The sequence below is a fragment of the Pituophis catenifer genome, unplaced genomic scaffold (assembly GCF_029215685.1).
Source record: "Pituophis catenifer annectens isolate HBS135680 unplaced genomic scaffold, rPitCat1.0.hap2 SCAF_2, whole genome shotgun sequence".
Classification (NCBI taxonomy): domain Eukaryota; kingdom Metazoa; phylum Chordata; class Lepidosauria; order Squamata; family Colubridae; genus Pituophis; species Pituophis catenifer.
In genome coordinates, this window is record NW_027256882.1 from 45,182,806 (window position 1) to 45,208,151 (window position 25,346).

General features: G+C 40.0%; 1 protein-coding gene across 2 annotated transcripts; it reads right to left on the reverse strand.

Annotated features, from left to right (window-relative positions):
• On the reverse strand, positions 1-22,443 carry LOC139312195 (zinc finger protein 420-like). Of its 2 annotated transcripts, XM_070936790.1 has the most exons (8): positions 22,400-22,443; positions 21,184-21,612; positions 20,091-20,205; positions 19,896-19,963; positions 18,169-18,298; positions 16,568-17,638; positions 5,667-7,118; positions 1-4,721 (listed from the first exon to the last, which is right to left on the reverse strand). In XM_070936790.1, exons 2-8 carry the CDS (start codon positions 21,598-21,600, stop codon positions 4,606-4,608), a joined length of 3,369 nt encoding a protein of 1,122 aa, XP_070792891.1. In that variant the 5' UTR covers positions 21,601-21,612; positions 22,400-22,443; the 3' UTR covers positions 1-4,605. The 2 variants fall into 2 exon arrangements, with proteins under 2 accessions (XP_070792891.1, XP_070792889.1); XM_070936788.1 differs by lacking the exons at positions 16,568-17,638; positions 18,169-18,298; positions 19,896-19,963; ... (1 more) ...; positions 21,184-21,612; positions 22,400-22,443 and adding exons at positions 9,694-9,823; positions 10,827-10,894; positions 11,010-11,124; positions 11,444-11,958 and having other exon boundaries at positions 5,667-7,451.
• Positions 22,444-25,346: the final 2,903 nt, after the last annotated feature.

Below are 25,346 nucleotides of genomic sequence, written 5' to 3' on the forward strand. Positions count from 1 at the left end.
TTGATATTTAATTAATTTTATTTAAATCCAATTTAGATTTTTCTTCACCCCTGTTAACCCCATAGAAAGCAAAATATAAATGCTTGAAAAAAAGTTTTCGTACATGCATTTTATGAGCTTCCCGTCATCTTGGCTCCTTTTGTAAGAGAGGAGTTTTACATCCTTTCAGCTCTTTCCACATGGATAGGTATGTGATGGTTTTCTTCTATAATGAAACCTTTGACTGAATAACTTCATTCATATCAGTTGACTCAAGTCTCAGTTCTATACTGTAGATGAGTCCGATTTTTTTTTAATAGTATATATGTTTATTGGCAACACTGACTTTAGGAAAATTCTATACAATTACAACAATCCAAATCGGTTCAATACATCCCCTTTAATTTTAACAGCACTCTTTGTATCTTGCATTGTTATTGTTTTGTTACATGTTCATCTATATCAGTCAATAGTCAAAGAAAATCTTCTAAACTAGACTGATTCAGTTGGACAAACAGAGGCATGATGAATCTAGTTCTAGGTTCCTGATGTAATTTGCAGTGCAATAAGTAATGGATCAAATTTTTCACCTATGACTTATTACAAGTTCTATCAGGATTCTCCTTTTTCGAATTAATGCTATCAATTTGAGTACAATGTTATCTGCGTGTAATAAAAAGACTTTTCTACTTTCAGTTGATGAGGCATAAAAAGGATTATTAGCGTTGTTAATTATAAACATTGTTTATATAAAAATTAAAGAGAAGCCAGTATACAGCCGTGATGGACACCTTTTGGGGTTTTAATGCTTTGTTAGGGAGACACTTTGGTTTATCCATATTTGCACATAAGTATCTTCATCAATTTATATATAGGTAATCTATATCAGTGGCTAGAAACATCTCCCATCGTTTTCCTCTACTTATTGTATCAAAAGCAAGTGATGAGTCAATAAATGCTATATATAGGCATTCTCCATAGCAGCCAGGCATGGGTTGTACCCATCTGTTCAGTTGAAGGACTGAATCTGTCAGAGTTGTTAAGTCCCGTCCCTGTTGCTAGGGGCTTCCAGCTTTTGACTCAGTCCTTCACACTGGACGGACATGTCAGAGCAACTCTCTTCACCTTTCCTGACTGCTGTTTCACCTTATGGATGTTTTCTCTATACCTTTGTCCTACCTTGATCTGCAATTGTGAGTGGAATGCTGTCTTCATCTCTTGGTGGAATCGCAACTGCATCTCCCAACCGATCTTTGGTCTGCCCTTGGAAGTGGGCTTCCCAGCTCCCTGTCAGGTGTCATCTTCCTGATCTCTCAAGGCGCTCTGTTGAACAGGAGGCGCCCAGAGTCGCGGAGGAGCTTCATGTTCCCTAGGGAGCTGGGATTGTCGGTTGTGGAGCTCTGTGCTCCCGTTATTGTGCTGAGCGATTTGTGGAGCTTTGCGCTCCTGAATGGGCTGGTCAGATGGCCATCTTCTTTCAAGACCTCTGAGGGAGCTGCTTGACGTTTCTTTCATCACAGGAGCTTTGCGCTCCCTAAATTTGCCTGCCTGCGCTAAAGGTGACAGCCCAGCGCTCCCCCGAGTCAGCAGCCACAACCAGGGTTTCCTGGCTGAATTATCAGCCGAATTGGACAGGAGCGTTGCGCTTTCAGGAGTCTTGCGCTCCATAGTCTGACGGCCATTTTGAATTGAGCTTCGCACTCAAAAATTGATGGACAGGCCACCATTTGAGCTTCAGGCTCAAAGACTTGCCTGGCACTGCTGCATGTACTGTCAGCCTGCCTGACTAGCCACTAGCTATCTGGGATCTTAGCGCTTGGCAGCGGCCAGAAGGGACACTGCGCCCTCCCTGTTGCCTTTTCCAACATGGGTCTGGTCATTTGCAGGCTATTTGCCTGTCTGAGCTGCTCCATCCAGATTTGTAAACACCGATTTATAGTATATATCCTTTTCTGAAGCCTGCCTTCTGTTCTACTACAATCTGCCTAACATCTATCCAATCAGTCTGTTTAAAATATTTTTTGTTGTTGTTCAGTTGCTAAAATTGTGTCTGACTCTTGTCTGACTCTTTACGGCCCCATGGACCACAGCATGCCAGTCTCCCATTTTCCACTGTCTCCTGGAGTTTGCCAAAAATCATGTTCATTGTGTCTAACCATTTCATCCTCTGCCATCTCCGTTTCCTTTCAGTCTTTCCCATCATCAGCGTATTTACCAATGAGTCTTTTCATTAGGTGGCCAAAGTATTTGAGCTTCAGCTTCAGTCCATCCATCCAAAGAACAGTCAGAGTTGACATTCTTTAGGGTTGACTGATATGATCTCGCAGTCCAAGGAACTCTTCCAATAGGTCTTCTCCAACACCACAATTCAAAAACATTGATTATTCGGCATTCAGCCTTCCTTATGGTTCAACTCTCACAGCCATACATTACCACTGGGAAAGTCATCGCTTTGACAATATGGATCTTTGACAGCAAAGTGAAGTCTCTGCTTTTAAACATACTGTCTAGGTTTAAAAAAATACTTTATACATAATTTACACCCTGTGTCAATGAAACTTATGGGGCAAGTTAGTGGGTTTGTAGAATTCTTTTTTTAAGCACTGGAATTACTACTCTGTTTTTATAACCTATAGGGATTTGTCCAATGATTTGATACATGTAAACAAGGATTTAAATGCCTTTAAATGTTCTGGTAGTAACATATCTTCTCCTGAGATTGCCAGCTATCTGTTGTGAAATTATTAACTTCTGGAGCAGTTACTGAGGTCCATTGTAATGATTAATATATCTGTACCCATTAAATGTTGATATTCCAGTATCCACAAATTTATTTTTAAAATAAGCCATCAATATCTCAGGTGAATATTGTATTGAATACACAGTTGAATACTGTGCTTCAATTATTACTTTTATTTCTCTTTGGCTTTCAGAAACTAGCTTACAGAACTTGTATTATTATTTTGTAAACATGACAGTCTTAATTCTTATCATTGCCTCTCATAGTCTATTTGCTCCTCTTTATCACTGCCTGATATTTTTAATGCTTAGCCCTCACTGTCACTGTCACTATCCTATCAAATGATATATCCTTAATTTGTCTGACTAATCTAGCCAATTCCTTTCTTTCACATCTTCTTCTTCTTGTACCATATCCGTTATCAGACGTTGATGAGCATGTTGGCGATTCTATTTTTATCAACAGCCGCATGAAGAAGTGCTGTTGAATTTTGTCCAAACTAGTCCCTTAGATTTTGAAGCCATGTTTTTCTTCTTCCTGGACCTCATTTGCCTTCAAACTTTCCTTGTAAATCCACATTTCAAATGCTTCCAGTCTCTTCAAGTGACTTTCTGTCAGAGACCAACTCTCCACTCCGTAGAGCAGGATAGAAAAGATGTAACATCTGACAAGACTGATTTTCAATCTTAGGCTTATGTCGTGACTGCAGAAGACCTTTTTCATTTTGAAGAGTGCTGTTCGAACTTTCTTTGTTTTTACTTCAGTGGTCACGTTCCAGCTTTCATGTAAATTAGAGCCAAAGTACGTGATCCTTTCAACTTTTTCTAGTGGTATTCCTTCCGAAGTTATTGGTGGTAAATTAATGGGTCGTTTGCTGATGACTATGATCTTGGTTTTTGAGATGTTAAGCTTCAAGCCATATTTTTCAGATATTTCTGTGACTCTGATGATGAGTAACTGAAGGTCTTCATGCTTACTGGCAAGCAGAACTGTGTCATCAGCATATATCTTATAAATTGATAGTATTTAATGATTTAATGATTCTCTCATATACAGGTAGTCCTCAACTTACAAGTTTGCTTAGTGACTGCATAAAATTACAACAGCACTGAAAAAAGTGATATGATCATTTTTCACACTTATGACCATTGCAGCATCCCCATGGTCATGTGATTTACATTTGGCTGCTTGACAACTGACTCCCATTTATGATGGTTGCAGTGTCCTGAGGTCACGTGATCAGCTTTTGCAACCTTCTGACAAGAAAAGTTAGTGGGGAAACCAGATTCACTTAACAACTGTGTTACTAATTTAACAACTGCAGTGATTCACTTAACAACTGTTGAAAGAAAGATCATAAAATGAGCAAAACTTGCTTAACAAATTTTTCAGCAACATAAATGGCAATGTTCTAGTGAAACCTTTCACTATGTTTGTTACTGGCTGGACCTAAATTTTTGAGGGTGAAGTCCAAGTGTGAAGGCAAAAAATGCATCTTCAGTGACATGTTGCACTTCATGGTCTTGTACACTATAGCACATTTGTCAACCAGCTGAATGTAGTCTGGTGCTCTGAAGTTGTTAAGAAAATTCTCAACGACAACAGTTCCATGTTTTCATGGTTTGTATGTGTGCCATACAGCCAATAGATACTGTAGGTATACATTGCTGTTGTACACCTACAGTAAAAAGAGTACATTTCTATAAAGCAGTACAGGCTATTTTTGTGATTAGCAGCCAAAAATCTGTAAGATATATTAAAGGTGTACAGGATGCAAAATCTTTGTTGGCCAGTATTATTTTCTGGTATTTTCACATCTCACAGGTAGTTCCCCTTCTCATTTCTGTGTGTTTGGTCAGGAGGAACTGCAGTAATTTTTCATAATTTCATATTATTTTCTTTTGGTCCACGCTGGTTTCCAAAGATCTCTTTTCTTGCTTGATAGTTTCCAATGTCAGCACACTGCAGTCACTTTCATCTTCATCCTCCTGAATATCCTTAACTAGGTACAAAAAGAAAGAAAGAAAAGAAAAGAAAGAAAGAAAGAAAGAAAGAAAGAAAGAAAGAAAGAAAGAAAGAAAGAAAGAAAGAGGAAATCATGAAAAATTCAAAGTGCAATTTCTCTTAGTTGTGATTTTTAATTTAATACCCCCGTTATTCAATAAAGCAATTTAATATCATATTCCATCTCACTCTGTAAACTCTTGATGGAACTTGAATTCCCTTTGAATTATAATATTCATTCAAATCCAATGAATTTGACATTTCCAAATTGTTGCGAGAACAGAGCAGTGTAAAATCCACTGAGAAATTGTGTATGTAATAAGGAATGAAAAGGAAGGGAAAAACAGCTCTTAAGATTTAATAAAAATTAAAAGTAGGAAAAGTTACTGTGAATCAGTTGAATTTTTATCTATATATCGGCTATAGCTAAACTAGCACCAATAAACCTTGAAAAATATACATCAGGGAAATACAGCTCCTTCTGCTGCTTGGGGAAGCTGTGCCTATTAAAGGTCTGTTTGTTCATATTCCTCCAAAAACATTGATCAAATGGGAAGAACAAATAATTGGGAGCAAGAAGCTCACTTATAAAGACACAATAAAGACGACATCTTCATAAAATAACAGTCCAGCAATAGAGGTGCCTAAAACCACCAATTTCTTGAATTTGACAGCCAACAGGAATCCGGAACAAACATAAATTTAACAACTTTTTTTTTATGTGTAATAGAAATTGCCACCTCCAGATGACAGTATTCTGAAAAATTCAGTTCATAATTAAAACAGTATATGCCTATTATTCATCATCAGTAAATTCATCTCTCTAGGACTGCCAATTTTGAAGGTCAAATTCAAAAAAACCTTCCCTACCTAGTTTCGGTATATATAAATAGGAAATGCATAAATGTAGCCAACTAAATATAAAATTAACAAAGATTCTCACCTAAATGTATCTCTCTTAGGTCATTGCTCCTCTTGTAGCTCTTGCCACATGCCCGAGATTTATATGGCTTCGGCCCTGTGTGGATCCTTTTATGGGAGGTAAGATTACTGCGTTGGCTGAAGCCCTTTCCACACTCCATGCATTTAAATGGCTTCTCCCCTGTGTGGATCCTTTGATGGGAAGTAAGATGACTACTGTAAGTAAAGGTCTTTCCACATTCCATGCATTTAAATGGTTTCTCTCCTATGTGGATCCAGCTATGGGAAGTAAGGTGACTGCTATAAGTAAAGCCCTTTCCACATTCCATACATTTAAATGGCTTCTCTCCTGTGTGGATTCTTTTATGGGAAGTAAGACTACTATGTTGGCTGAAGCCCTTTCCGCACTCCATACATTTATATGGTTTCTCCCCAGTATGGATCCTTCTATGGGAACTAAGTTGAATGCTATGAGTAAAGGTTTTTCCACAGTCCATACATTTATATGGTTTCTCCCCAGTGTGGATCCTTTTATGGGGAATAAGTTGACTGCTATGAGTAAATGTCTTTCCACATTCCATGCATTTAAATGGTTTCTCCCCAGTGTGGATCCTTTTATGGGAAGTAAGATTACCATGTTGGCTGAAACCCTTTCCACACTCCATGCATTTATATGGTTTCTCCCCTGTGTGGATCCTTTTGTGGGAAGTAAGCTGAATGTTATGAGTAAATGTCTTTCCACATTCCATGCATTTATATGGCTTCTCCCCTGTGTGGATCCTTTTATGGGAAGTAAGATGACTGCTATAAATAAACATCTTTCCACACTCCAAGCATTTATATGGTTTCTCCCCTGTGTGGATCCTTTTATGGGAAGTAAGATTACTATGTTGGCTGAAGCCCTTTCCACATTCCATACATTTATATGGCTTCTCTCCTGTGTGGATCCTTTTATGAACAGTAAGAGACCAGTTTTCACAGAAGCCTTTTCCACACTCCAAGCATTTATATGGCTTCTCCCCTGTGTGGATCCTTTTATGGGAAGTAAGTTGAATGTTACGACTAAAGGTCTTCCCACACTCTATGCATTTATATGGTTTCTCCCCTGTGTGGATCTTTTTATGGGAGGTAAGATGACCACTGTAAGAAAAGGTTTTTCCACACTCCATACATTTATATGGCTTCTCCCCTGTGTGGATCCTTTTATGAACAGTAAGACTACTGGGTTGACTGAAGCTCTTTCCACATTCTTTGCATTTATATGGTCTCTCTCCTGTGTGGATTGTTTTATGGCAAGTAAGTTGAACACTCTGAGTAAAGGTCTTTCCACATTCCATACATTTATATGGCTTCTCCCCTGTGTGGATCCTTTTATGAGAACTAAGGTTGCTCTGCTGGCTAAAGCCCCTTCCACACACCATGCATTTAAATGGCTTCTCTCCCGTGTGAATCCTTTTATGAGATGTAAGTGTCCCATAATCTCGAGAAAGAGTGAAAGTCCCATTGTAATGTTTTCCGTTGTCTCTGCATATATAATCTTCTCCTTTGGATTGGGTTGTATAGTGTTCATTTACACTGGATGTGTCTTTGAATAGTTTTACATTTTTTCCAATATGTTTTTTCTTGTGTTTTCCTTGTTGGGTATGAAAGTCTTGAATCTGTGCATCAATGGAAGATGAGCTTTCCTTATTCCAGTTTCTCTGACAATTTTCTAGTTCCATTTGAACTGCGTGTTTCTCAATTCCTTTTCCATGCCTAATCAGTTGGAATGGTTCAATGAAATCTTTATTCTTCTGCTCATAAGTACCTTCAAAGGAAAAGAGAAATGAAACTGGTAATAAGGTTAGGAAAAAAGATGTCAGAAACAATAATCTTGCAATTTTATGTGCTTACAGTAGCACAGAATAGAAACATTCATGAGGCATAAAAGGTTTGAAAATATTGAAATCATCCTTTTTCATTAGAATTATCCTTATAACAAGGAGACATTAGGAGAAGAAACCTGTAAGAAATAAATCAATTTTTAAATGTTTCTTTTGTTCTGTAAAGATATTTAAATTTAGTAGCTGGAACAGTGGGGCTGTACAATGAGCCAGAACATACAGTTATAGTTGTTGGGTTGGAGAATGCTGGCTCCTGTGTGAGGCAATCTGCGTTGTGATTGGCTGTGGTGGGTGTAGAGAGGGTGTTTTCTTTTTTCCCCGCCTTTTTCTTCTGTGTGCCCAATGTGCTCTGTAATTTACCTCATGATGCTCCTATTTACATCTTGTCTGCTGTAAACATATATTTATTTATATAAAACCACAAGTTTGTGTCATTTGGATACCTGCTGTGTAATTCCCTGATATAAAAAAAGTACCCTCTTTTGCTTTTCATTTTTCTCTTGCCAAAATCACAGTGTTTCAAAGGAAAAAAAACCCTAGAGTTCTTTTAATAAACCTACATAGCATATTTGCAATAGAACAATGGCACATTTTGCCCCTCGTTCCAAGGCTCAGGATAGAACGGAAAATTAAGAAAAGTCATTAAGTCAAAAACATCAAGTAATCCTTCACAGGACTGATATGGAAGCATCTGGCCCCAAAAAGCTGAAATGTGTGATGGAGTTTAAGCATCTTTTCAAGCCAAGAAGTTAATTTGTCTCTAATTTGATATACTTAAATAGAAGTATTCATCAGATGATAAATGGCACAGGATGTATCTAATCAGAGAACCATTTAATCTATTTCCTTTCTCAGAGAAGGAGGACAGACCTTTTCCTTCTGCTACCCCAAAAATGACATGTCATTGGAGATTTTTTAATAAGAAATAGTTAATAGTATCAAAAGACATTACCCCCAAACAACCAGCCAATATCATTTTTTGAACATGATTACAAAGTTTTTGAAATGATTCTGGCTGGAAGGATGCAACTAGCTTTAAAAGAATTTATTCATGAAGACCATTATTGATTTTTATCTAATTGACAGTTAAGAGGTAATATTAGAAAAATATTGCAAATTTTGGAATGAATAGAATAGAATAGAATAGAATAGAATAGAATAGAATAGAATAGAATAGAATAGAATAGAATAGAATAGAATAGAATAGAATAGAATAGAATAGCAGAATTGGAAGGGACCTTGGAGGACTTCTAGTCTAACCCTCTGCTCAGGCAGGAATCCCTATATCATTTCAGACAAATGGCTATCCAATCTCTTCTTAAAAGCTAAAAAAACACAGTGTTGGAGGATTCACAACTTCTGGAGGCAAGTTGTTCCACTGATTAATTGTTCTAACCGAACAATTGTCAAACTGAACAACTGTTCTAACTTAAAACAACATAATAAAAAAGCTGCACTGATCTTAGATGTGGAGAAGGCCTTTGACAATCAGAATTGGATTTTCTTGTTTAACATTTTGAAAGAAATGGGCTTCAGACAGAATTGTATTATTTACCGTATTTTTTGGAGTATAAGACGCACCTTTTTCCCTCCTAAAAGGGGGTAAAAATTTAGGTGTGTCTTATACACGGAATGTAGCCCTGCCCATCCACTGGCCCCCACCCTTTGGCCTCTGCCTCCCAGCAGTTACCTCCTTGTAGCAAGCAGCAAGAAGAAACAGCACGTTTCAGCTTCAGCACAGCCTAATTAGCACAAGTTGATTGGATCGGCCTCCCAACTCTCAGCTGTTTTGCTGGAACTCTGCTGCTTGCTGCAAGGAGGTAAATCTTGCTGGAACAGATTTTTTTTTTCTTGTGCTAATCAAGCTATGCTGAAAACGAAAATGAAAGTAAAGCAGGCTATTTGCTGTTTACTGCAATGAAGCAAAATTGCTGGAAGGCAAAGGCAGATTTCTTTTTCTTCTTTTCCTCACCAAAAAAGGTAGGTGCGTTTTATAGTCTGGTGCGTCTTATACTTGATATACTTTTTTATAGGTGGATGAAAAAGCCAAATCCAGTCTAAAACTATGGATGACTGTGCAAAGAAGAAGAACAACAACAAAAGCTGTGACATCTAGTTTCAAAATGTCTTCCTGGACTCTCTGATTGGAGAATAGGAAACCCTTACCAAGAGTGGTCACGTTCCTATAATTTTCCATCATGACTTCCCAATACAGCGCTTTTTGGTGAGGATCCAACTGAGACCACTCCTCCTTGGAGAAATACACAGCCACTTCCTTGAAGGAGACAAGCCCCTCCTGATGGGGAAAAAGAGTACACAAAAGGTCCAGGAGGAATTGTAAAAAAACTGACATATTGTTTACAACTTCCCCAATCAAAGATATGCACTTAAGTAAATGGCTATGCTTGGTAGGATTCCATGGTTTAGATGAGAAAATGGACAAAGCAAAAATTTTTGACTGAAGAAATATTTTAGGCAAGTTTCGTCAACTTGACTGATACTGCAGGACTTTCAGTGCTATTCAGTGAAAAGTAACCCTACTGTATGAATTGATCTACCTTTCTCTAGCTGTCCATCAGTCCATCTATCCATCAATCAAATGACTCTCACTGTCAACTGGCAGGTGGGCTTTGGAAACCTCACCCGTCAATGACTCCAATCCTCCCTGTGTTTGCAGAACGAACTGCAGTGGCACAGTGGTTAGCAGACTATTTCTGCTCACTGCCAGCTGCCTGCAATTTGGCAGTTCGAATCTCACCAGGTTCAAAGTTGACTCAACCTTCCATCCTTTAAGGTCGGTAAAATGAGGATCTAGATTGTTGGAGGCAATATGCTGACTCTGTAAACTGCTTAGAGGACTGTAAAGCTCTGTGAAGTGGTATATAAGTCTAAATGCTAATGCTAAGTGCTATAGTCTGCCTTATCTTTTAACCCGATCTGCTTAATTGGTTCATACAATAATCATTGTTTGCAAAGAAAGTTTTTTAAAACTGGTTCCAGGATGAGTAGTTAATTTTGACATCCTTGCACAATTCCAAATCAAAGAATAAAAACAATGAATCCCTTGAGGATTTTATAAATAAATTAGTTATTGAAAACTAGAAAGAATCTTCATTACAAAGAGATTCAATACTGGTCATTAACAAAAAGTGTTTCCTAATAATCTTGAACCTTCTATATGCTCAGAACCACAAAAATGACTGACCCCCCAAAAAGAGATAAAATGTAAGGAAACAATTCTATGTACTTGACTTCATGAAAAAAGACAGAATAAAAATCCAATAAGTTCCTCTTCTTACCCGAGTTGGAGGTTCAATCATTGTTTCAGCTCCACCATAAGGAAGAGTCAACTTCCTTCTATTCTTCCCTGTGAGAAAGACAGAATTTTAAAACTGCATAATTAAAAAAGTAGGAAGAGGTGTTCTATAGAAGAGAAGACAAAGAGAAGATGAGAAAGCTAGGAGTGGAAGGACTCATTTTACCTCCTGAGGTGTCCTGATTTGGAACTTCCTGACAGATCCTCCTGAAAAATGGTTCTTGAGGAAGATTTGATGGATGTCTCTTTATCTCAGGATCTCTGATCTTCACTGCAAAGGACTTGAAATAATAGGCAGGATAAAAGAATCAACAAACATTACACATCATGAAATGGATTCTTGTCAATGGAGACCAATTCAAAGCCCTCAATGTCCATCAGTGAGGCTGGAAGGAAGGAAGAAACAGCCAACTCATATCTTTCTTGGAGAATGGAGAATGAAATAATTAGTGAAACCTTTCCACATATTACCAATGCTACAGAACGCTGGTGGAAAAGGGTTAAGAATTCAAATATATTATCTATTTATTAAGTTTATATGTTGTCCCTCTCACTGATAAAGCGACATTACATTAATCTCCCATGATGATGGTCTCTTACCTGCAACTCAACCTGTTCCTTCTTCTCCTCCACCTGGCTCAGGAGGAAGCCTTCCACCAGGGCAACAGCCTGGGAGCTGGTCTCTGCTCCACACTCCCGCACCCAGCTCTCCATCTCTAGGGGCAAAAGTGCCAGGAACTGCTCCAAAACAACCAGGTCCAGCATCTGTGCTTTTGTGTGCTTTTCTGGTCTCAACCATCGACTACAAAGGTAATGGAGTCGGCTGCAAAGTCCTCGGGGACCCTCATCCTCCCGATATTGGATGCTCCTGAATTTCCAGGGCTGAATGTCTGAGAGGCTGGTTTTCTCCTCCTGGATCTCCTGCCCAGTTCCTGCCCAGATCTTCCCTTGGTTCCCAGGCCGAATACTAGAAGGGCCTTTTCCAGTTCCCTCACTTCCTAAAGGTTCACTTTCCATTCTTTTTCTGTCCTGTAATGCAACTCCAAATCGGTCCAGGGAATCTTGTGGATCTCCAAACACCTTTTTTTATTCACAGGACCATTCCTCTAGCCACAGTAATGACCAGAACAAGTCATTCTGTTGTCTTTGTCCAAGTGACATTTTTGCCGCTACAAGAGGATGTACAAATGGCATCCAATTTGTGTATCTGACATGAATTAGAAACTAGTGGATTTAATCCCTGAAGAACACTTATCCCAATGGAAGAAAGTATTTTTCTAAGATAGTATAGGATTATAGTGGCAATGAGCAGTTAGTGCCTGTGCATTAATATCTAACCATAAGAAAGTCTGAGCGCCAAAGAGTTGAGGCCTTTGAACTATGCTGCTGGAGAAGACTCCTGCGAGTCCCTTGGACTGCAAGGCGATCAAACTGGTCAGTCCTAGAGATCAACCCTGAGTACTCTTTAGAAGGCCAGATCCTGAAGATGAAACTCAAATATTTTGGCTACCTAATGAGAAGGAAGGACTCAATGGAGAAGAGCCTAATGCTGGGAAAGATTGAGGGCAACAGAAGAAGGGGACGATAGAGAACGAGGTGGCTGGATGGAGTCACTGAAGCAGTAAGCATGAGCTTAAATGGACTCAAGAGGATGGTAGACAGGAAAGCCTGGAGGAACACTGTCCATGGGGTGGCGATGGGTCGGACATGACTTTGCAACTAACAACAACAAACTTAATATCTAATATTTATTTACCAGTATTTGTATTCCACTTTTATTACAACCATTTGCAGAATGAATGTTCAAAGTTACAACGGCACAAAAAAAATGACTTACGACTGTTTTTCAAATTTATGTAGCATTTGGACATTTGGCAACTGGCATATATTTATGGAGGTTTCAGTGCCCTGAGACCATGTGATCAAGATAGGGCTTGCTTTATAAAACCCGCATCTGCATTTACCTACAAGCAGGGTTCATGCCAAATGCTTAACAATCACGTTCACATAAAATGAAATGACCTGGTTTAGGACGTTCCATTTCTCTTTCTTCAGGGTTTGCTTTTTAAGAGCCAAATCGCACCATTACATGCAGGCAACTTCACAGAACATGCTCTAAACATGAATACGTTTCTATGGGTGGCCAGGGAAATCGAACAAATAAATAAATAAGTAAGTAAGTAAATAAATAAATACTGCAGGGGCTGAATTCACAGGAAACACCGGGGTTGGTGATGTCCTGCTTCACTCACCCTCCCAAGACAAATTGAACTGCTGAGATTCCAACCCTATTTTAGTGTCATCCAGCACAGAAAGAGAAGGCGGGCACAATCTCCTGCAGTTCCCCCTTTGCAATTTTTTTTTCCTTATTCCCTGCTCCAAATTTGCCATGGAGGCAATCTCCCCACCACTCAGGAACTTCACTGAGGATATGGGGTGTGAAGGATTCCCCCAAGACACCTCCTCCTCCTCTTCCTCCTCCTCTCCGAGGATCTGGATTTAATCCTGGGGCAACGCGGCTGCTCTGGAGCACGCCTTTCCCCCTACCAGCTGCTACGTGCCTGGAAACGAGGGGCAGGGTGACATAAGATCCGGGCTCTCCCTCTCCCGGGATTTAGAAGATTGAACCTGCATGAGGATTTAGCATCTGATCCGTCCCTTCCTTCGTTAGCGCGAGAACTCTCTGCCTCCCTTTGCACGGGAAGATACACTTACCCCGCCCACCTCTAGATCTCTTCCGTTTAAACACTTTTCTGCAGCCTTTCTAAGCCCAAGGGGTTAAAAAAGGAAGAGCACGCAAGCATCCTAGAGGGGCAAGATTCATTGATGTCACTTCCTTCCCACTCTCCTTATGGTTAAACCACCTGTTATACCTCCAGTGGCCCAATGCTGAAGCGCAGAGGTGGCCCTTTTTTGACTTGTGGACTTCAATTCCCAGAATTCCTGAGCTAACATGGCTGGCTCAGGAATTCTGGGAGTTGAAGTCCACAAGTCATAAAAGGGCCATAGTTGCCCACCCCTGTTGAAGCGCATAGGCTTGTCTTCTCTTTGCAGAGAGAGAGAGACCTCTAGTGGATTCTGTGTGCAAGACAGCTGCAAACAGAGAAGAAAGGGTGCTTTTTCCATTGGGGCCCAGGAGAAAGGAGGGCGTTGTTTCTCCCCTGATCAATAAAACCCTTCTTAATCCAATTACTTTTGACAGCGTTACAGCCATGTCTCTTCACAGAGGGAGTAAAGAAACATAAATTCAGCTTTCTTCTTACTCGAGAGATTCAAAATAATCCTCTCTTGATTCTGCATCCCATGAAAAAGATTAGCAGGCAGCTCTGATGGGCTTTTAATATTCTCTTATTACAACAAACAACAATATCATACCCCTCTAATAGGCTTTGCAATGTTCCATTCTTGGCCTGGCTTGCCTGAAAGGGTTGGTGCTCTGCAACTGCAGAGAGCTTTATACAATGCAGATTATTTGGCTGCCTGGCAATCAGTTTCTGACTGGAATACAACATGCAAATTTCATTGGTTGCCTTTATGATCTGTGGGCCGCAGGGCAGAGTGCAGTACTGCAGGGTACTTCTGCTGCCTGCCAGTTGCCTGCAATTTGGCAGTTCAAATCTCACCAGGCTCAAGGTGGACTCAGCCTTCCAGCCTTCCCAGGTGGTATTGGAAGAAATATCCATCTGGTTCAGTTCCAAGCCGGGAGAAAGGCACTGGAGACAAAATGGAGGCTGGAGACGGCTTGATAAGAGGGTCCGTTTATTGATGAACAGAACCAGATGTTTGTAGTTCTGATGCAGCTGACCACATGGAGTTGAGAGTTGAAGTCTAATAAAACAGCTCAATGCCCAACAGGTCCCCACATGCTGACATAGTGAGCTGCCTTTTTGGCAACCAGTAAAAGCCAAGGGATTATGGATCTAATTTCTCAACTGAAATCTGGAAAGTACAGATGATACCACCCCTGACTTAATTAAAAATAATGCAGCATAGTGGTCTGCTATACTGGGATCATTCTTTACAGCAACTGACAAATCCTACTGTATTCCTTAAGATTGGGGGTCATTATGCCTATACAGTACTTAAGAAAGGGAATGACTGACTGACTCACTCTGTCAGTTATCAACCTATAAGTCTTCTTAATATTATTAAGTTATTTTTTTAAAATTTCTTTTAGCATATGGCACGTGTTAGCCAGGGATCACTGAGGTGGCTGGCTGCCTCTGTGAAAGGAATTTTTTTGGGCTGTGTTATCTTTACCTGCGGGATACCTGAATGCTGGTAGGCAATTGGGGGAGGCTCCTTTCTTGTCCCTATGCGGTTTATTCACTCACGGGAATTGAGCCGCCAACTTCAGCAATGCGCAGGCCCGGAGTCTTATCACGTGAGCCACCGCAGCCCCATATAATATAAGAAATAATAAGCACCAATTCAGTCTAGCGATTAAGGCCTCAGGCTAGAAACTGAGACAGTGAGTTCTAGTCCTGCCTTAGACATGTAAATTGGCTGAGTGACTTTGGGACAGTCACTCTCTCTCAGCCCAACTCAGCTCATAGATTTATTGTTGTGTGGAAAATAGCTGGAGAATGGGGTATTAGTTGTGTGCGTCACTTGTAAAAATAATAAAGGTACAACAACATGAAAAATAAGTAAACTTTATGCAAGAACATTTTCAGTGGAAGCTTAAAGACTGGATGGTACAGGAAAGACTATTGGTAGATAAACAAATTGTTTTTAGGAAAGTTCTTTCAACAATTGACCATGATCTTATATTTCAACATTGTTTTGAGAAATACTGTACAACTCTTAGAATACTGCTTCACTTAATGCAGCCTTTCAGACTCATAGGACTGGAAGGGATATTGGAGATCCTCTAGTCTAGTCCAACCTCCTGCCCAAGGCAAAAGACTTTATACGATCCCAGACAAATGGTTTCCCTGTTTGTTCTAAAACTTTGCTGATCTTAAGGCAGTATTTGACTCTTGAACTAAGCTGTATGGTAGAGCTATTAATCACCGCTTGTTTCTTATTCATGTACTTATTCATGTATTGCATGAAGACAGCACTTTAGAGTAAGATGCAACTCTCAGGACATCTAACAGCATCCATTCCAACTACCAAGAGCGTAATACAAGGCTGAATATTGATTTATTTTGACCCCCTGCTGGAATGTATTTTTCCCCTTGATTTATGTTGTTTTGAATAACTTTGTCTTTGAATAGTGAAAGAGCTTTCCACAAAACCTGAAGATTCCAATAGTTTGAAGAGATTCCTCTGAATGTGGAGATGACAATGCAAGAAGAAAAAAGAGATTTAACTACAATTAGTGAAAGAAAGAATGCAGATGGATAGAAAAAAGGGTGTTAAAAATTGAGTTAATTTCTCTGCTTTTTCAGTCTCTTTATTGTCCAACTTGACACAGAACTATTACTGCCAAGTAATTGAATAACTTGAATAAACCAACATGAATTTCTCAAATCCTGAAATATACCCCTCCAAACTTGCAAAAATTTTCATTACTAAATTAATCTCTCTAGGGCTGCCAGTTAGGAGGGTGAACTACAAAAAAACCCCACTTATTTTCAGAGTTTAGTCTGTTTAAATCTAATATCCATAGATTGAGCCCACTAAATCAATAATTATCATACATTCTCACCCAAATGTATCTTTGTTATGGGACTGGCTTTTCACATCTATGAATCATGCTATGGGAAGTAAGAGTATGAGGTCTTCTGAAGCCCTTTCCACACTCCATGCATTTATACGGCTTCTCTCCTGTGTGGATTGCTTGATGGGAAACAAGATGACCATGTTGGGTAAAGTCCTTTCCACACTCCATGCATTTATATGGCTTCTCCCCTGTGTGGATCCTTTGATGGCATGTAAGATAATTGTGTATGCGGAAGCCCTTTCCACATTCCATGCATTTATATGGCTTCTCCCCTGTGTGGATCCTTTGATGGGATGTAAGTTTACTATGTTGGCTGAAACCCTTTCCACACTCCATGCATTTATATGGCTTCTCCCCTGTGTGGATCCTTTGATGGCATATAAGGTAATTGTGTATGCGGAAGCCCTTTCCACACTCCATGCATTTATATGGCTTCTCCCCTGTATGGATTCTTTGATGGGATGTAAGATGATAATGTTGGGTGAAGCCCTTTCCACACTCCATGCATTTATAAGGCTTCTCTCTTGTGTGGATCCATTGATGGGATGTAAGATGATAATGGTGGGTGAAGCCCTTTCCACACTCCATGCATTTATACGGCTTCTCCCCTGCATGGATCCTTTGATGGGATGTAAGATGACTGTGTATATGGAAGCCTTTTCCACATTCCATGCATTTAAATGCCTTCTCCCTTGTGCATATCCTTTTATTAAGAGTCTTGTTTCCATACTCCATTGGCTTCTCTCCTATGTAAATACTTTTCTGTGATGTAAGAGACCCATTTTCTTGAGAAAGTGTGCAAGTCCAATTGTAATTTTTTCCTCTGTCTTTCCATATATAATCTTGTACTTTGCCTTGGGGTAGATAATGCCCATTTATATCCAATGTGTCTTTGAATAGTCTTACACCTTCCCCAATATATTCTTTCTGTATTTTTCCTTGTTGATCAATAAAGCCCTGTATCTGAGCATCAATGGAAGATGAGCTTCCATTATTCCAGTTATTTGACGGATTTCTCTCCTGCCTTTGGAATTCCATTTGAATTATAGGATTTTCCATTACATCTCTTTGTCTAAACAATTTGATTGGTTCTCCAGAGACTTTATTGTCATTCTCATTAGCACCTTCAAAGGGAAAGAGAAATAAAAGTGATAGAAAGGTTAAGCAAAAAGATCACTCTGTCGGAAATACTGATTGCCTTCAGGTATTTTGCCAAATTCCAATATGTTGCATACTGTATCCTTATAATGGCATGGTATAGAAATGATAATATCTCTATTGATGAGGCATAAAACCTTAAAAAAGACATTAAGTCAAAAAACCCGAATGGCAATTCTTGATAGGACTGAAATGGAAACATCTGGGCCAAAATAGTTGAAATCTGTGTGATGGAGTTTGGCATTATCTCAAACCGAAGAATTACTTTGTCACTAATATGTTTCAGTAGAAATAGGAAAACAAATGAGGTAGGATAAATCTAAGCAGAATGCCATGGACCCATTTCCTTCCTAGGAGCAGTAGAAAAACATAACTTTTCCTTCTCCCTCTGAAGAGAAGACATCTATTTAGAGATGTTTTCGGAAGAACTAACTAATGGTATCTAACTACAAAATGTCTTCCTGAACTCTCTGACTGGAGAGTAGGAAAGCCTTACCAAGAGAGGCCACATTCTTATAATTCTCCAGCATGACTTCCCAATGCAGAGCTCTTTGGTGAGGATTCAGCTGAGACCACTCCTCCTCAGAGAAATAAACAGCCACCTCCTTAAAGGGCAGAAGACCCTCCTGAAAGGGAAAAAAAAGTACAGAAGAGACCAAGGAGGGACTGCAGAATCTTTCCTATTATTTAGAAATTCCCCAAACAAACATATACACTGAGGTAAGTGGCTATGCTTAATTAGAATCCATGGTTTCGATGAGAAAATGGGCAGAAGACAAAGCATTTGACTTAAAAAGGCAGGGTTTATCAACTTGAATGATTCTGTAGGTCTTTCAGTGCCATTACGTTAACTAAGCCCAGTTTCCTTCTGGATCAATTGATCTAGCACTACGCGTCAAAAGGAGGCTTGGGAAGGTAAATAGAACAACGAGGGGCGGGATTTTAACCTCACTAGAAAGCAGGATTTCTTGCTTTCTAGCAAAGCTAAACCGCGCGGCTGGAAATACCAGTTCGGAGGAACCGGTAGCTTTTTTAGGAACCTGAACCAAAGCGAACCGATAGCATTTCACCCCTGCTTCCTGAGTTTAAAGAAGGAAATATGTCTGTAAGGGAAGGGATTCTTTATAGTATTTTATGAAATGGCGTATATTGTCCTAAAAAGGAGCAATCCTGTTCATCCTCAACACCTTCATGAAAGTCCTGGGAAAGCTCAACCTGTGTGGTGTGCCATCAACATCCAGAGACTCTACCCCTCCTCAGATTTCAAGGAAGCTGCTAGTATTGTGAGCTATTGGCTGGCATGTAAATAAGAAAATGGAGAACATTTTCTGAGGAAAAGATTTCTTAGCCTTTGCAAAGCTGGATTGATTGGCCATCCAAATCCAGGCACAAATCAGAGGATTTAAATTTACTTTGCAAACCAAATAGGGCCTTGGTTATGTGCTCTTTCAGAACAATTTGTACTTGGAGACATTACTATAGGGCCACTCTCATGGGATTTTAATAATCTTAGCTGTTAACCTCTTCTTTTTCTTATCGATTATAAATGAAGCTTTTTAAAAATGGTAATTTGCCAGCTTGACTATTTAAATATTTTTGAGGATCTTTGCACAAATCCAACTCAAAGTATTACGAAAAGAAGGGGCACCATGAAGAATTCTGTAAAACATTTTTTACGGAAAAGCATGGAGAATAATTAGTGAAAAGACATTTGTTTTTAAAGTACAGGTCTTAAAAAAAATCCTAAAAAGAATCTTCAACCAAAAGCAGAGGGCAAAATGGCAGAAGACAGTACAGGTAGTCCTCGACTTACAACAGTTTTAGTGACTGTTCAAAGTTACAACGCTAGTGACTGTTGCAGCATTCCTGTGGCCACATGATTGAAATTTGGATGGTTGGCAACTGATTCATATTTATGACGGTTGCAGGATCTCAGAATCATGTGATCACCTTCTGTGAACCTCTGACAAGCAAAGTCATTAGGGAAGCCAGATTCACTTAACAACCATATTAGAAACTTAACAACTGCAGTGATTCACTTAATACCTGTGGCAGGAAAGGTGGTAAAATGGAGCAAAGTTCACTTAACTAATGTTTCACTTAGCAACAAAAAATTTGGGCTCAATTGTTGTCATAAGTCAAGGATACCTATAATATGTATATCAGCTGATTTCCTGAGGGAAATGGAAAAAAAAATCTAGTAAATGAATGTTCTTCTCTTACCTGAGTTGGAGGTTCAATCCCGGTTTCCGCTTCCTCAGAATAAAGAGTCAACTTCCTTCTATTCTTCCCTGTGAGGAAGACATAATTTCAAAAAGCATTATTAGTAAAATGGGAGGAGGAATGCTATAGGGGAGAGGACACAGAGAAGATGAGAAAGTTAGGATTGATCAAAGGAGTGGAAGGCCCTTATATTACCTCCTGAGGTATCCTGAATTGGATCTCCCTGAGGGATCCCCCTGAAAAACAGTTCTTGAGGGAGATTTGATGGATGCCTCTTTCTCTCAGGATCTCTGATCTCCATTGCAAAGGACTTGAAATAGGAGAAAAGAATTAATGGACATCACAAATCATGAAGTGGTTTCTTCTCTAGTGAACAGCACTGCAAATCACTTGGTGTCAATCAATTAGACTGGGAAGTAAGAAAGAAATGGCTGTGCAAAATCCTTCTAGAATGGATAGGGGAACTACACAAAGATTAGTGAAGCATCTCCACATAGTATGAATGCCAGGAAAGTCTGGTAAGAAGACATCAAAATTTGAATACATTGATCCAAAGGCAAAGATTTTTGTGTATAATATAATGCCTGAACAAGGGAAAGACATGTGGTTGAAGAGTTTAATATTTGTATTAAATTAAAATTTAAACGAATTTTTAAAGAAAATGATGTATCCTTCTACTTAACACTGATAAACTGCCAAACAGGTATAAAGGAATTTCAAATACATGTTTGAAATGTAAATATAAAAAAGGAACTTTTTACCATCTCTGCTGGACGTGTGACAGTGGGTATGAAAATAAAAGAAGAGATTTTTCTTTTAGGTGTAATAGACAAAGAGATTGAACAATAATCTCAAACTTTGCTGTTATATATGTTGAGAGCAGAAAGGATGCTTTTTGCACAAAAGCAGATGGATATTTTAATAGCCACAATGGAGAAGTGGTTGGAAAAACTGATGGAACTAGCAGAGATGGAAAAATTAACTGCTTTAATTAAAGAAAAGCTGACACCCAACTGAGTTTTATTAATTACATGTTTGTTTTTATAGAATTTGCTACTACATATTAAATTTATAAAAGTACAAAAAGTTGAGGCCGTAATATTTCCATTTTATGTGACTACTAAAAAAATAAGGTCAATGATTTTCTTTCTCGTTTTCCCTTTTCCTCTATTCTTTTTTCTCTTTCCTTCCCACCTACCACTTCCTACTATACAAATGATACAAAAATATGAACATATTGTTTATTATATTCAACTTTTTCTGGAGTCCCAGGAGGACTTCCTCTCACCTGCAACTCAACCTGCTCCTTCTTCTCCTCCGCCTGGCTCAGGAGGAAGCCTTCCACCAGGGCCACCGCCTGGGAGCTGGTCTCTGCTCCACACTCCCGCACCCAGCTCTCCATCTGCAGGGGCAGAAGCGCCAGGAACTGCTCCAGAACCACCAGGTCCAGCATTTGCGCTTTTGTGTGCTTTTCTGGTCTCAACCATCGACTACAAAAGTAGTGGAGTCGGCTGCAAAGTCCTCGGGGACCCTCATCCTCCTGATATTGGACGCGCCTGAAGTTCCAGGCGTGAACTTGTGAAACGATGGTTCCTTCTTCCAGCATCTTCTGCCCAGTTCTTGCCCAGATCTCCCCGTGGATTCCAGACTGAGCACCGGAAGGGCCTTTTCCAGTTCCCACACTTGCTAAAGGATGGCTTGCCATTCTTTCTCTGTCCTATAACACAATTCTAAATTAGTGCAAGGAAAGTTGTGGATCTCCAAATGCTTTTTGATTCATAGCAATGTTCATCTAGCCATGGGAATGCCGAAAAAGCCGTTAGGTTCTCTTAGACAAAGAAATAACATCTCTAAAGAAGATGAACAAATGAGCTCCATTTTGTGATTCTCTTATTAAAAAAAAATATTCAGACAATCAGAAAGTAGTGGGTTGGACCATTCATCAACACTCATCCCCATTCTGAGCTGGAACGTTCAGGATATTTGGCATTTTGGATCATTTCAATTTCTTTTTACTCGGAAGGAGAGGCTTTTTAAAAATCTAGATCTACATTTACCTATAAGCGGGGTTCACCCAATATACAAAAACCAGAACAGGTTAACAAAGCATGAAACTTCAATTCACATAAAATGAAATGCCAGTCAATTGACCCCCGGTTTAAGATGCTGGTTTACTACCTTCCTAAGGCAAATTGAACTGCAGGGGATCCAAGCCTAGTTTAGTGTCATCCAGCACATAGTGAGAATGTAGGCATCATCTTTTGCCTCTCTTACTTGCAAATATATTTCTTATTTCCTGCTTGAGATCTGCCATGCAAGCTCTCCACCCGAACTAGGAGTTTCCCAGGAAATGGGGTGTGTAGGATTCTCCAAGTCTCCCCCCCTCTTTCCCTTTCTGGGGAAGTGGACTTAGTCCTGAGGGTAACATGCATGATCTGAAACTCTGCGTTTCCCTGTGCCTGTTATGTGAAGAACCAACCTCAGACACAGACACAGACACCTACCTTTTCCACCTCTGGATCTTGAAGACTTTCTTTCCGCCGTTCTAAACGCCTTCAAAGCTCAAAGGGTTAAAGTGAGAGAGAGTCTAGTATCCTAGAAAGGCAAAATGATGTCACTGCCTTCCCAACTTGTAACAGGGGTCCAAATCTGAAATGCTTCCCCTGGTGGATTTTCTGTGCATGGAAGGAGCTCATGGAAAGAGCGGAGAAATGGTGCATTTCCCATAGGGAACCAGGAGGGGGCTCCTTGCTTTTGGCAATGTTATACTTGTATTTAAAGCACTGGTATTAGAAAAAACATTTCCTTAAGTTACCGTGTACAATTGTACTTATATATATTACATATATTTAGTTTGTTTGTTGTGATTAGTATTGTTGATTGTATTTTAATGTTGTGAATGTTTTATATAATTTTATCTTTTTAAATTTAATAAAGTTTGTTTTTTAAAATCCAAAAAAAAAGAAAAGAAAAGAAAAAACATTTCCTAACAAGAATCTGATTCTGTGGGGCAAGGGTTGAGAAGACAAGGTGAGAGGAGGGGCCGATCGTAACTACTCATTAATTTTCAAGCTGTAAGTGTCAATTTATCAAGCCCGATCACATAGTTTCGTAGCTAAGCATGGGTATCCAGCTACTAAATAATAAAATAGGAAGAAGTAATCTATAGATCTCTATTGGGAATAGGAGGACCTTATATTACCTCCTGAGTTGTCCTGACTCAGGAGCTTCCTGAGAAATCCTCCTAAAAAAAACAGTTCCTGAGGGAGATTTGAAAGAAGCCTCCTGTTCTCAGGATCTCCAATCTACACAGTGAAGGAGTTGAAATGAGAAGCAAAAGAAAAGAAGATGAAGATGGTTTTGACCCTCTGCGTATGCGCAGACGATGGTGCGGGCACATTAGTCTGCCGGTAGGAAATGTAAATACATTTTATCCCTGATACTATATATTCTTTTGTAGATAAAACCACTATTTCTTACAAACCGGTTTGCTGTTATTGTTCCTGGATTGTCTCACATAGTAAAGCTGTGCGCACCCTGACAAAGTATGAGCCTGGGGGGAAGGAGACAAGATGACCACAAATTAGGAACTCCTGAAATAAATTTCTGGCTTGTGACAGGCCTTATTCCTTCTCCTTTACCTCTACGACCCACATTCAGAGGGAAGAAAGAACCCGGACCAGTTCCAGCAATGAAATTGGGACCCATCAATCCACAGATCATGAATAAACATAAAAACATAAATAGAAATTCTCCTCCAACCACAAAACCTGAGGATTCCAACAGTTTGAAGAGGTTCCTCTGGATAGAGAGGTGACAATGCAAGAAAAAAGAGATTTAGCTACAATTAGTGAAAGAAAGAATGTTGATGGAAGGAAAGAAGAATTAAATTAACTTCTCTGCTCTTTTCAGTCTCTTTATTGTCCAGTTTAACCCTGAACTATTACTGACAATTGAGCTTCAAACGAGTGGTGGTTTCAAATTTTTTTACTACCGGTTCTATGGGCGTGGTTTGTTTGATGGGTGTGGCTTGGTCATGTGATTGAGTGGGCATGGCCAACTCGACCACTCATAGCAAAGTGGGGCGGCACCTTGCTGTGAGTGACATCGAGTTGGCCATGCCTACTCAGTCACGTGACCGATGCTGCAGAGACAGGGTGATTTCCTATGTGTCTTTCCCCCTTTGGGCTGACAAAATAAAAGCCTGCCTGCTGAGCCTGCCTGCTGAGCAGCCCGGGCTGGAAAAAACATGGCTAGGGCGGAGGAATGTTTAACAAGCTCAAACTGTTGCTGCAAGCCTGGCTTTTGTTTTGGGGTGATTTTTTTGTTTTTTGCCAGAAGCGCCTCGGAGATGCACTATTTTTTACTGAACAATTTTACAAATCTTGCTCTACCTCGTTGTTGCGGCGCTGCTTGTTTCTGCTGTGGTCATTGGGGCTGCCCAAGTAAAGAACCACCCTGGCTCAGCTCAGGGCGACTGTGAGGAGCAAGAGGGGAAGCCAAGGCGCTTGCTCCACAGCGGCCAACTTTGTACGCTCTCACTCCCGTGCACGCTTTCCCGCTCCGGTTCGGCGCTCCCGGCGTGTGCAAGGTGTGTGAAGGGAAGCAGACACCACGCCGAGAAGCTGAGAGCAAAAGTAGCGGTGGAGAGGGCAACAGGGGCGTGTGACGTGTTCCTCCGCTTATCCTACCGGGTGAAAGCCAGGGCTTCACCACCTCCTCTTTTCCTCAGAGGTGTGGTGTCTGCCTCCAAGTCCTTGCAGAGGGACACGCATACACACGCCCCTGTCGGCCCTGCTTTGGGAACTGCTCTGCTTCTTTTTAAGCACTGTACTGGAGTTTGCCAGTATTGTGTTTGTAAGTACAGTTCTTTGCAAAGATAAAGTTTGTTTGCATTTGTTTTGAAACTGCTTGTAAAAATGCTAGCCAGCATCTACACAAAGCATTCTATAATGTGGTGTGCTTTTATCTCTTCTCTAAACTGCTGGTTTTCAAATTTGCAAGCTATTTATGAGTTTTTTATCCTTTTTTGTGAAGCCTGGCTTTTCTTCACACATGGACTGTATGGAGAGTCTGGCCTGAGAGCAGTGGGTTAGACCAGGGGTGAAATCTAATTTTTTTTGCTACCGGTTCTGTGGGCGTGGCTTAATTAGTGGGCGTGGCTTGGTGGTAAGGTGACTGGGAGGATGTGGCTTGTTGGTCAGGTGGGCGTGGCCAAGTCAATGTCACTTCTTTGCCCTTTTTTAACCTACAAAACACAACACAGCACAACTGGCTCACACACAATATAAAAGCAGCTGTGCTAGACCCAAAATGGCCCCTGCAACAAGCAGGAACCTCACACAGCCACAAAAAGCCCAAAAAACCAACTTTCACACTTTACACACACACACACACACAACACAACACAACACAACTGGCTCATCCATAATGTAAAAGTAGCTGTGCTAG

Excerpts from the sequence above, each read along its gene's own strand:
- LOC139312195 (XM_070936790.1), bottom strand. The coding sequence starts at position 21,600 with ATGGCAAGCCATCCTTTAGCAAGTGTGGGAACTGGAAAAGGCCCTTCC. Across the intron at positions 19,964-20,090 it reads AATTCAGGATACCTCAGGAG|GGAAGAATAGAAGGAAGTTG; the intron begins GTAATATAAGGG and ends TCTTCCTCACAG. Across the intron at positions 4,722-5,666 it reads CCTAAGAGAGATACATTTAG|TTAAGGATATTCAGGAGGAT; the intron begins GTGAGAATCTTT and ends TTTTGTACCTAG.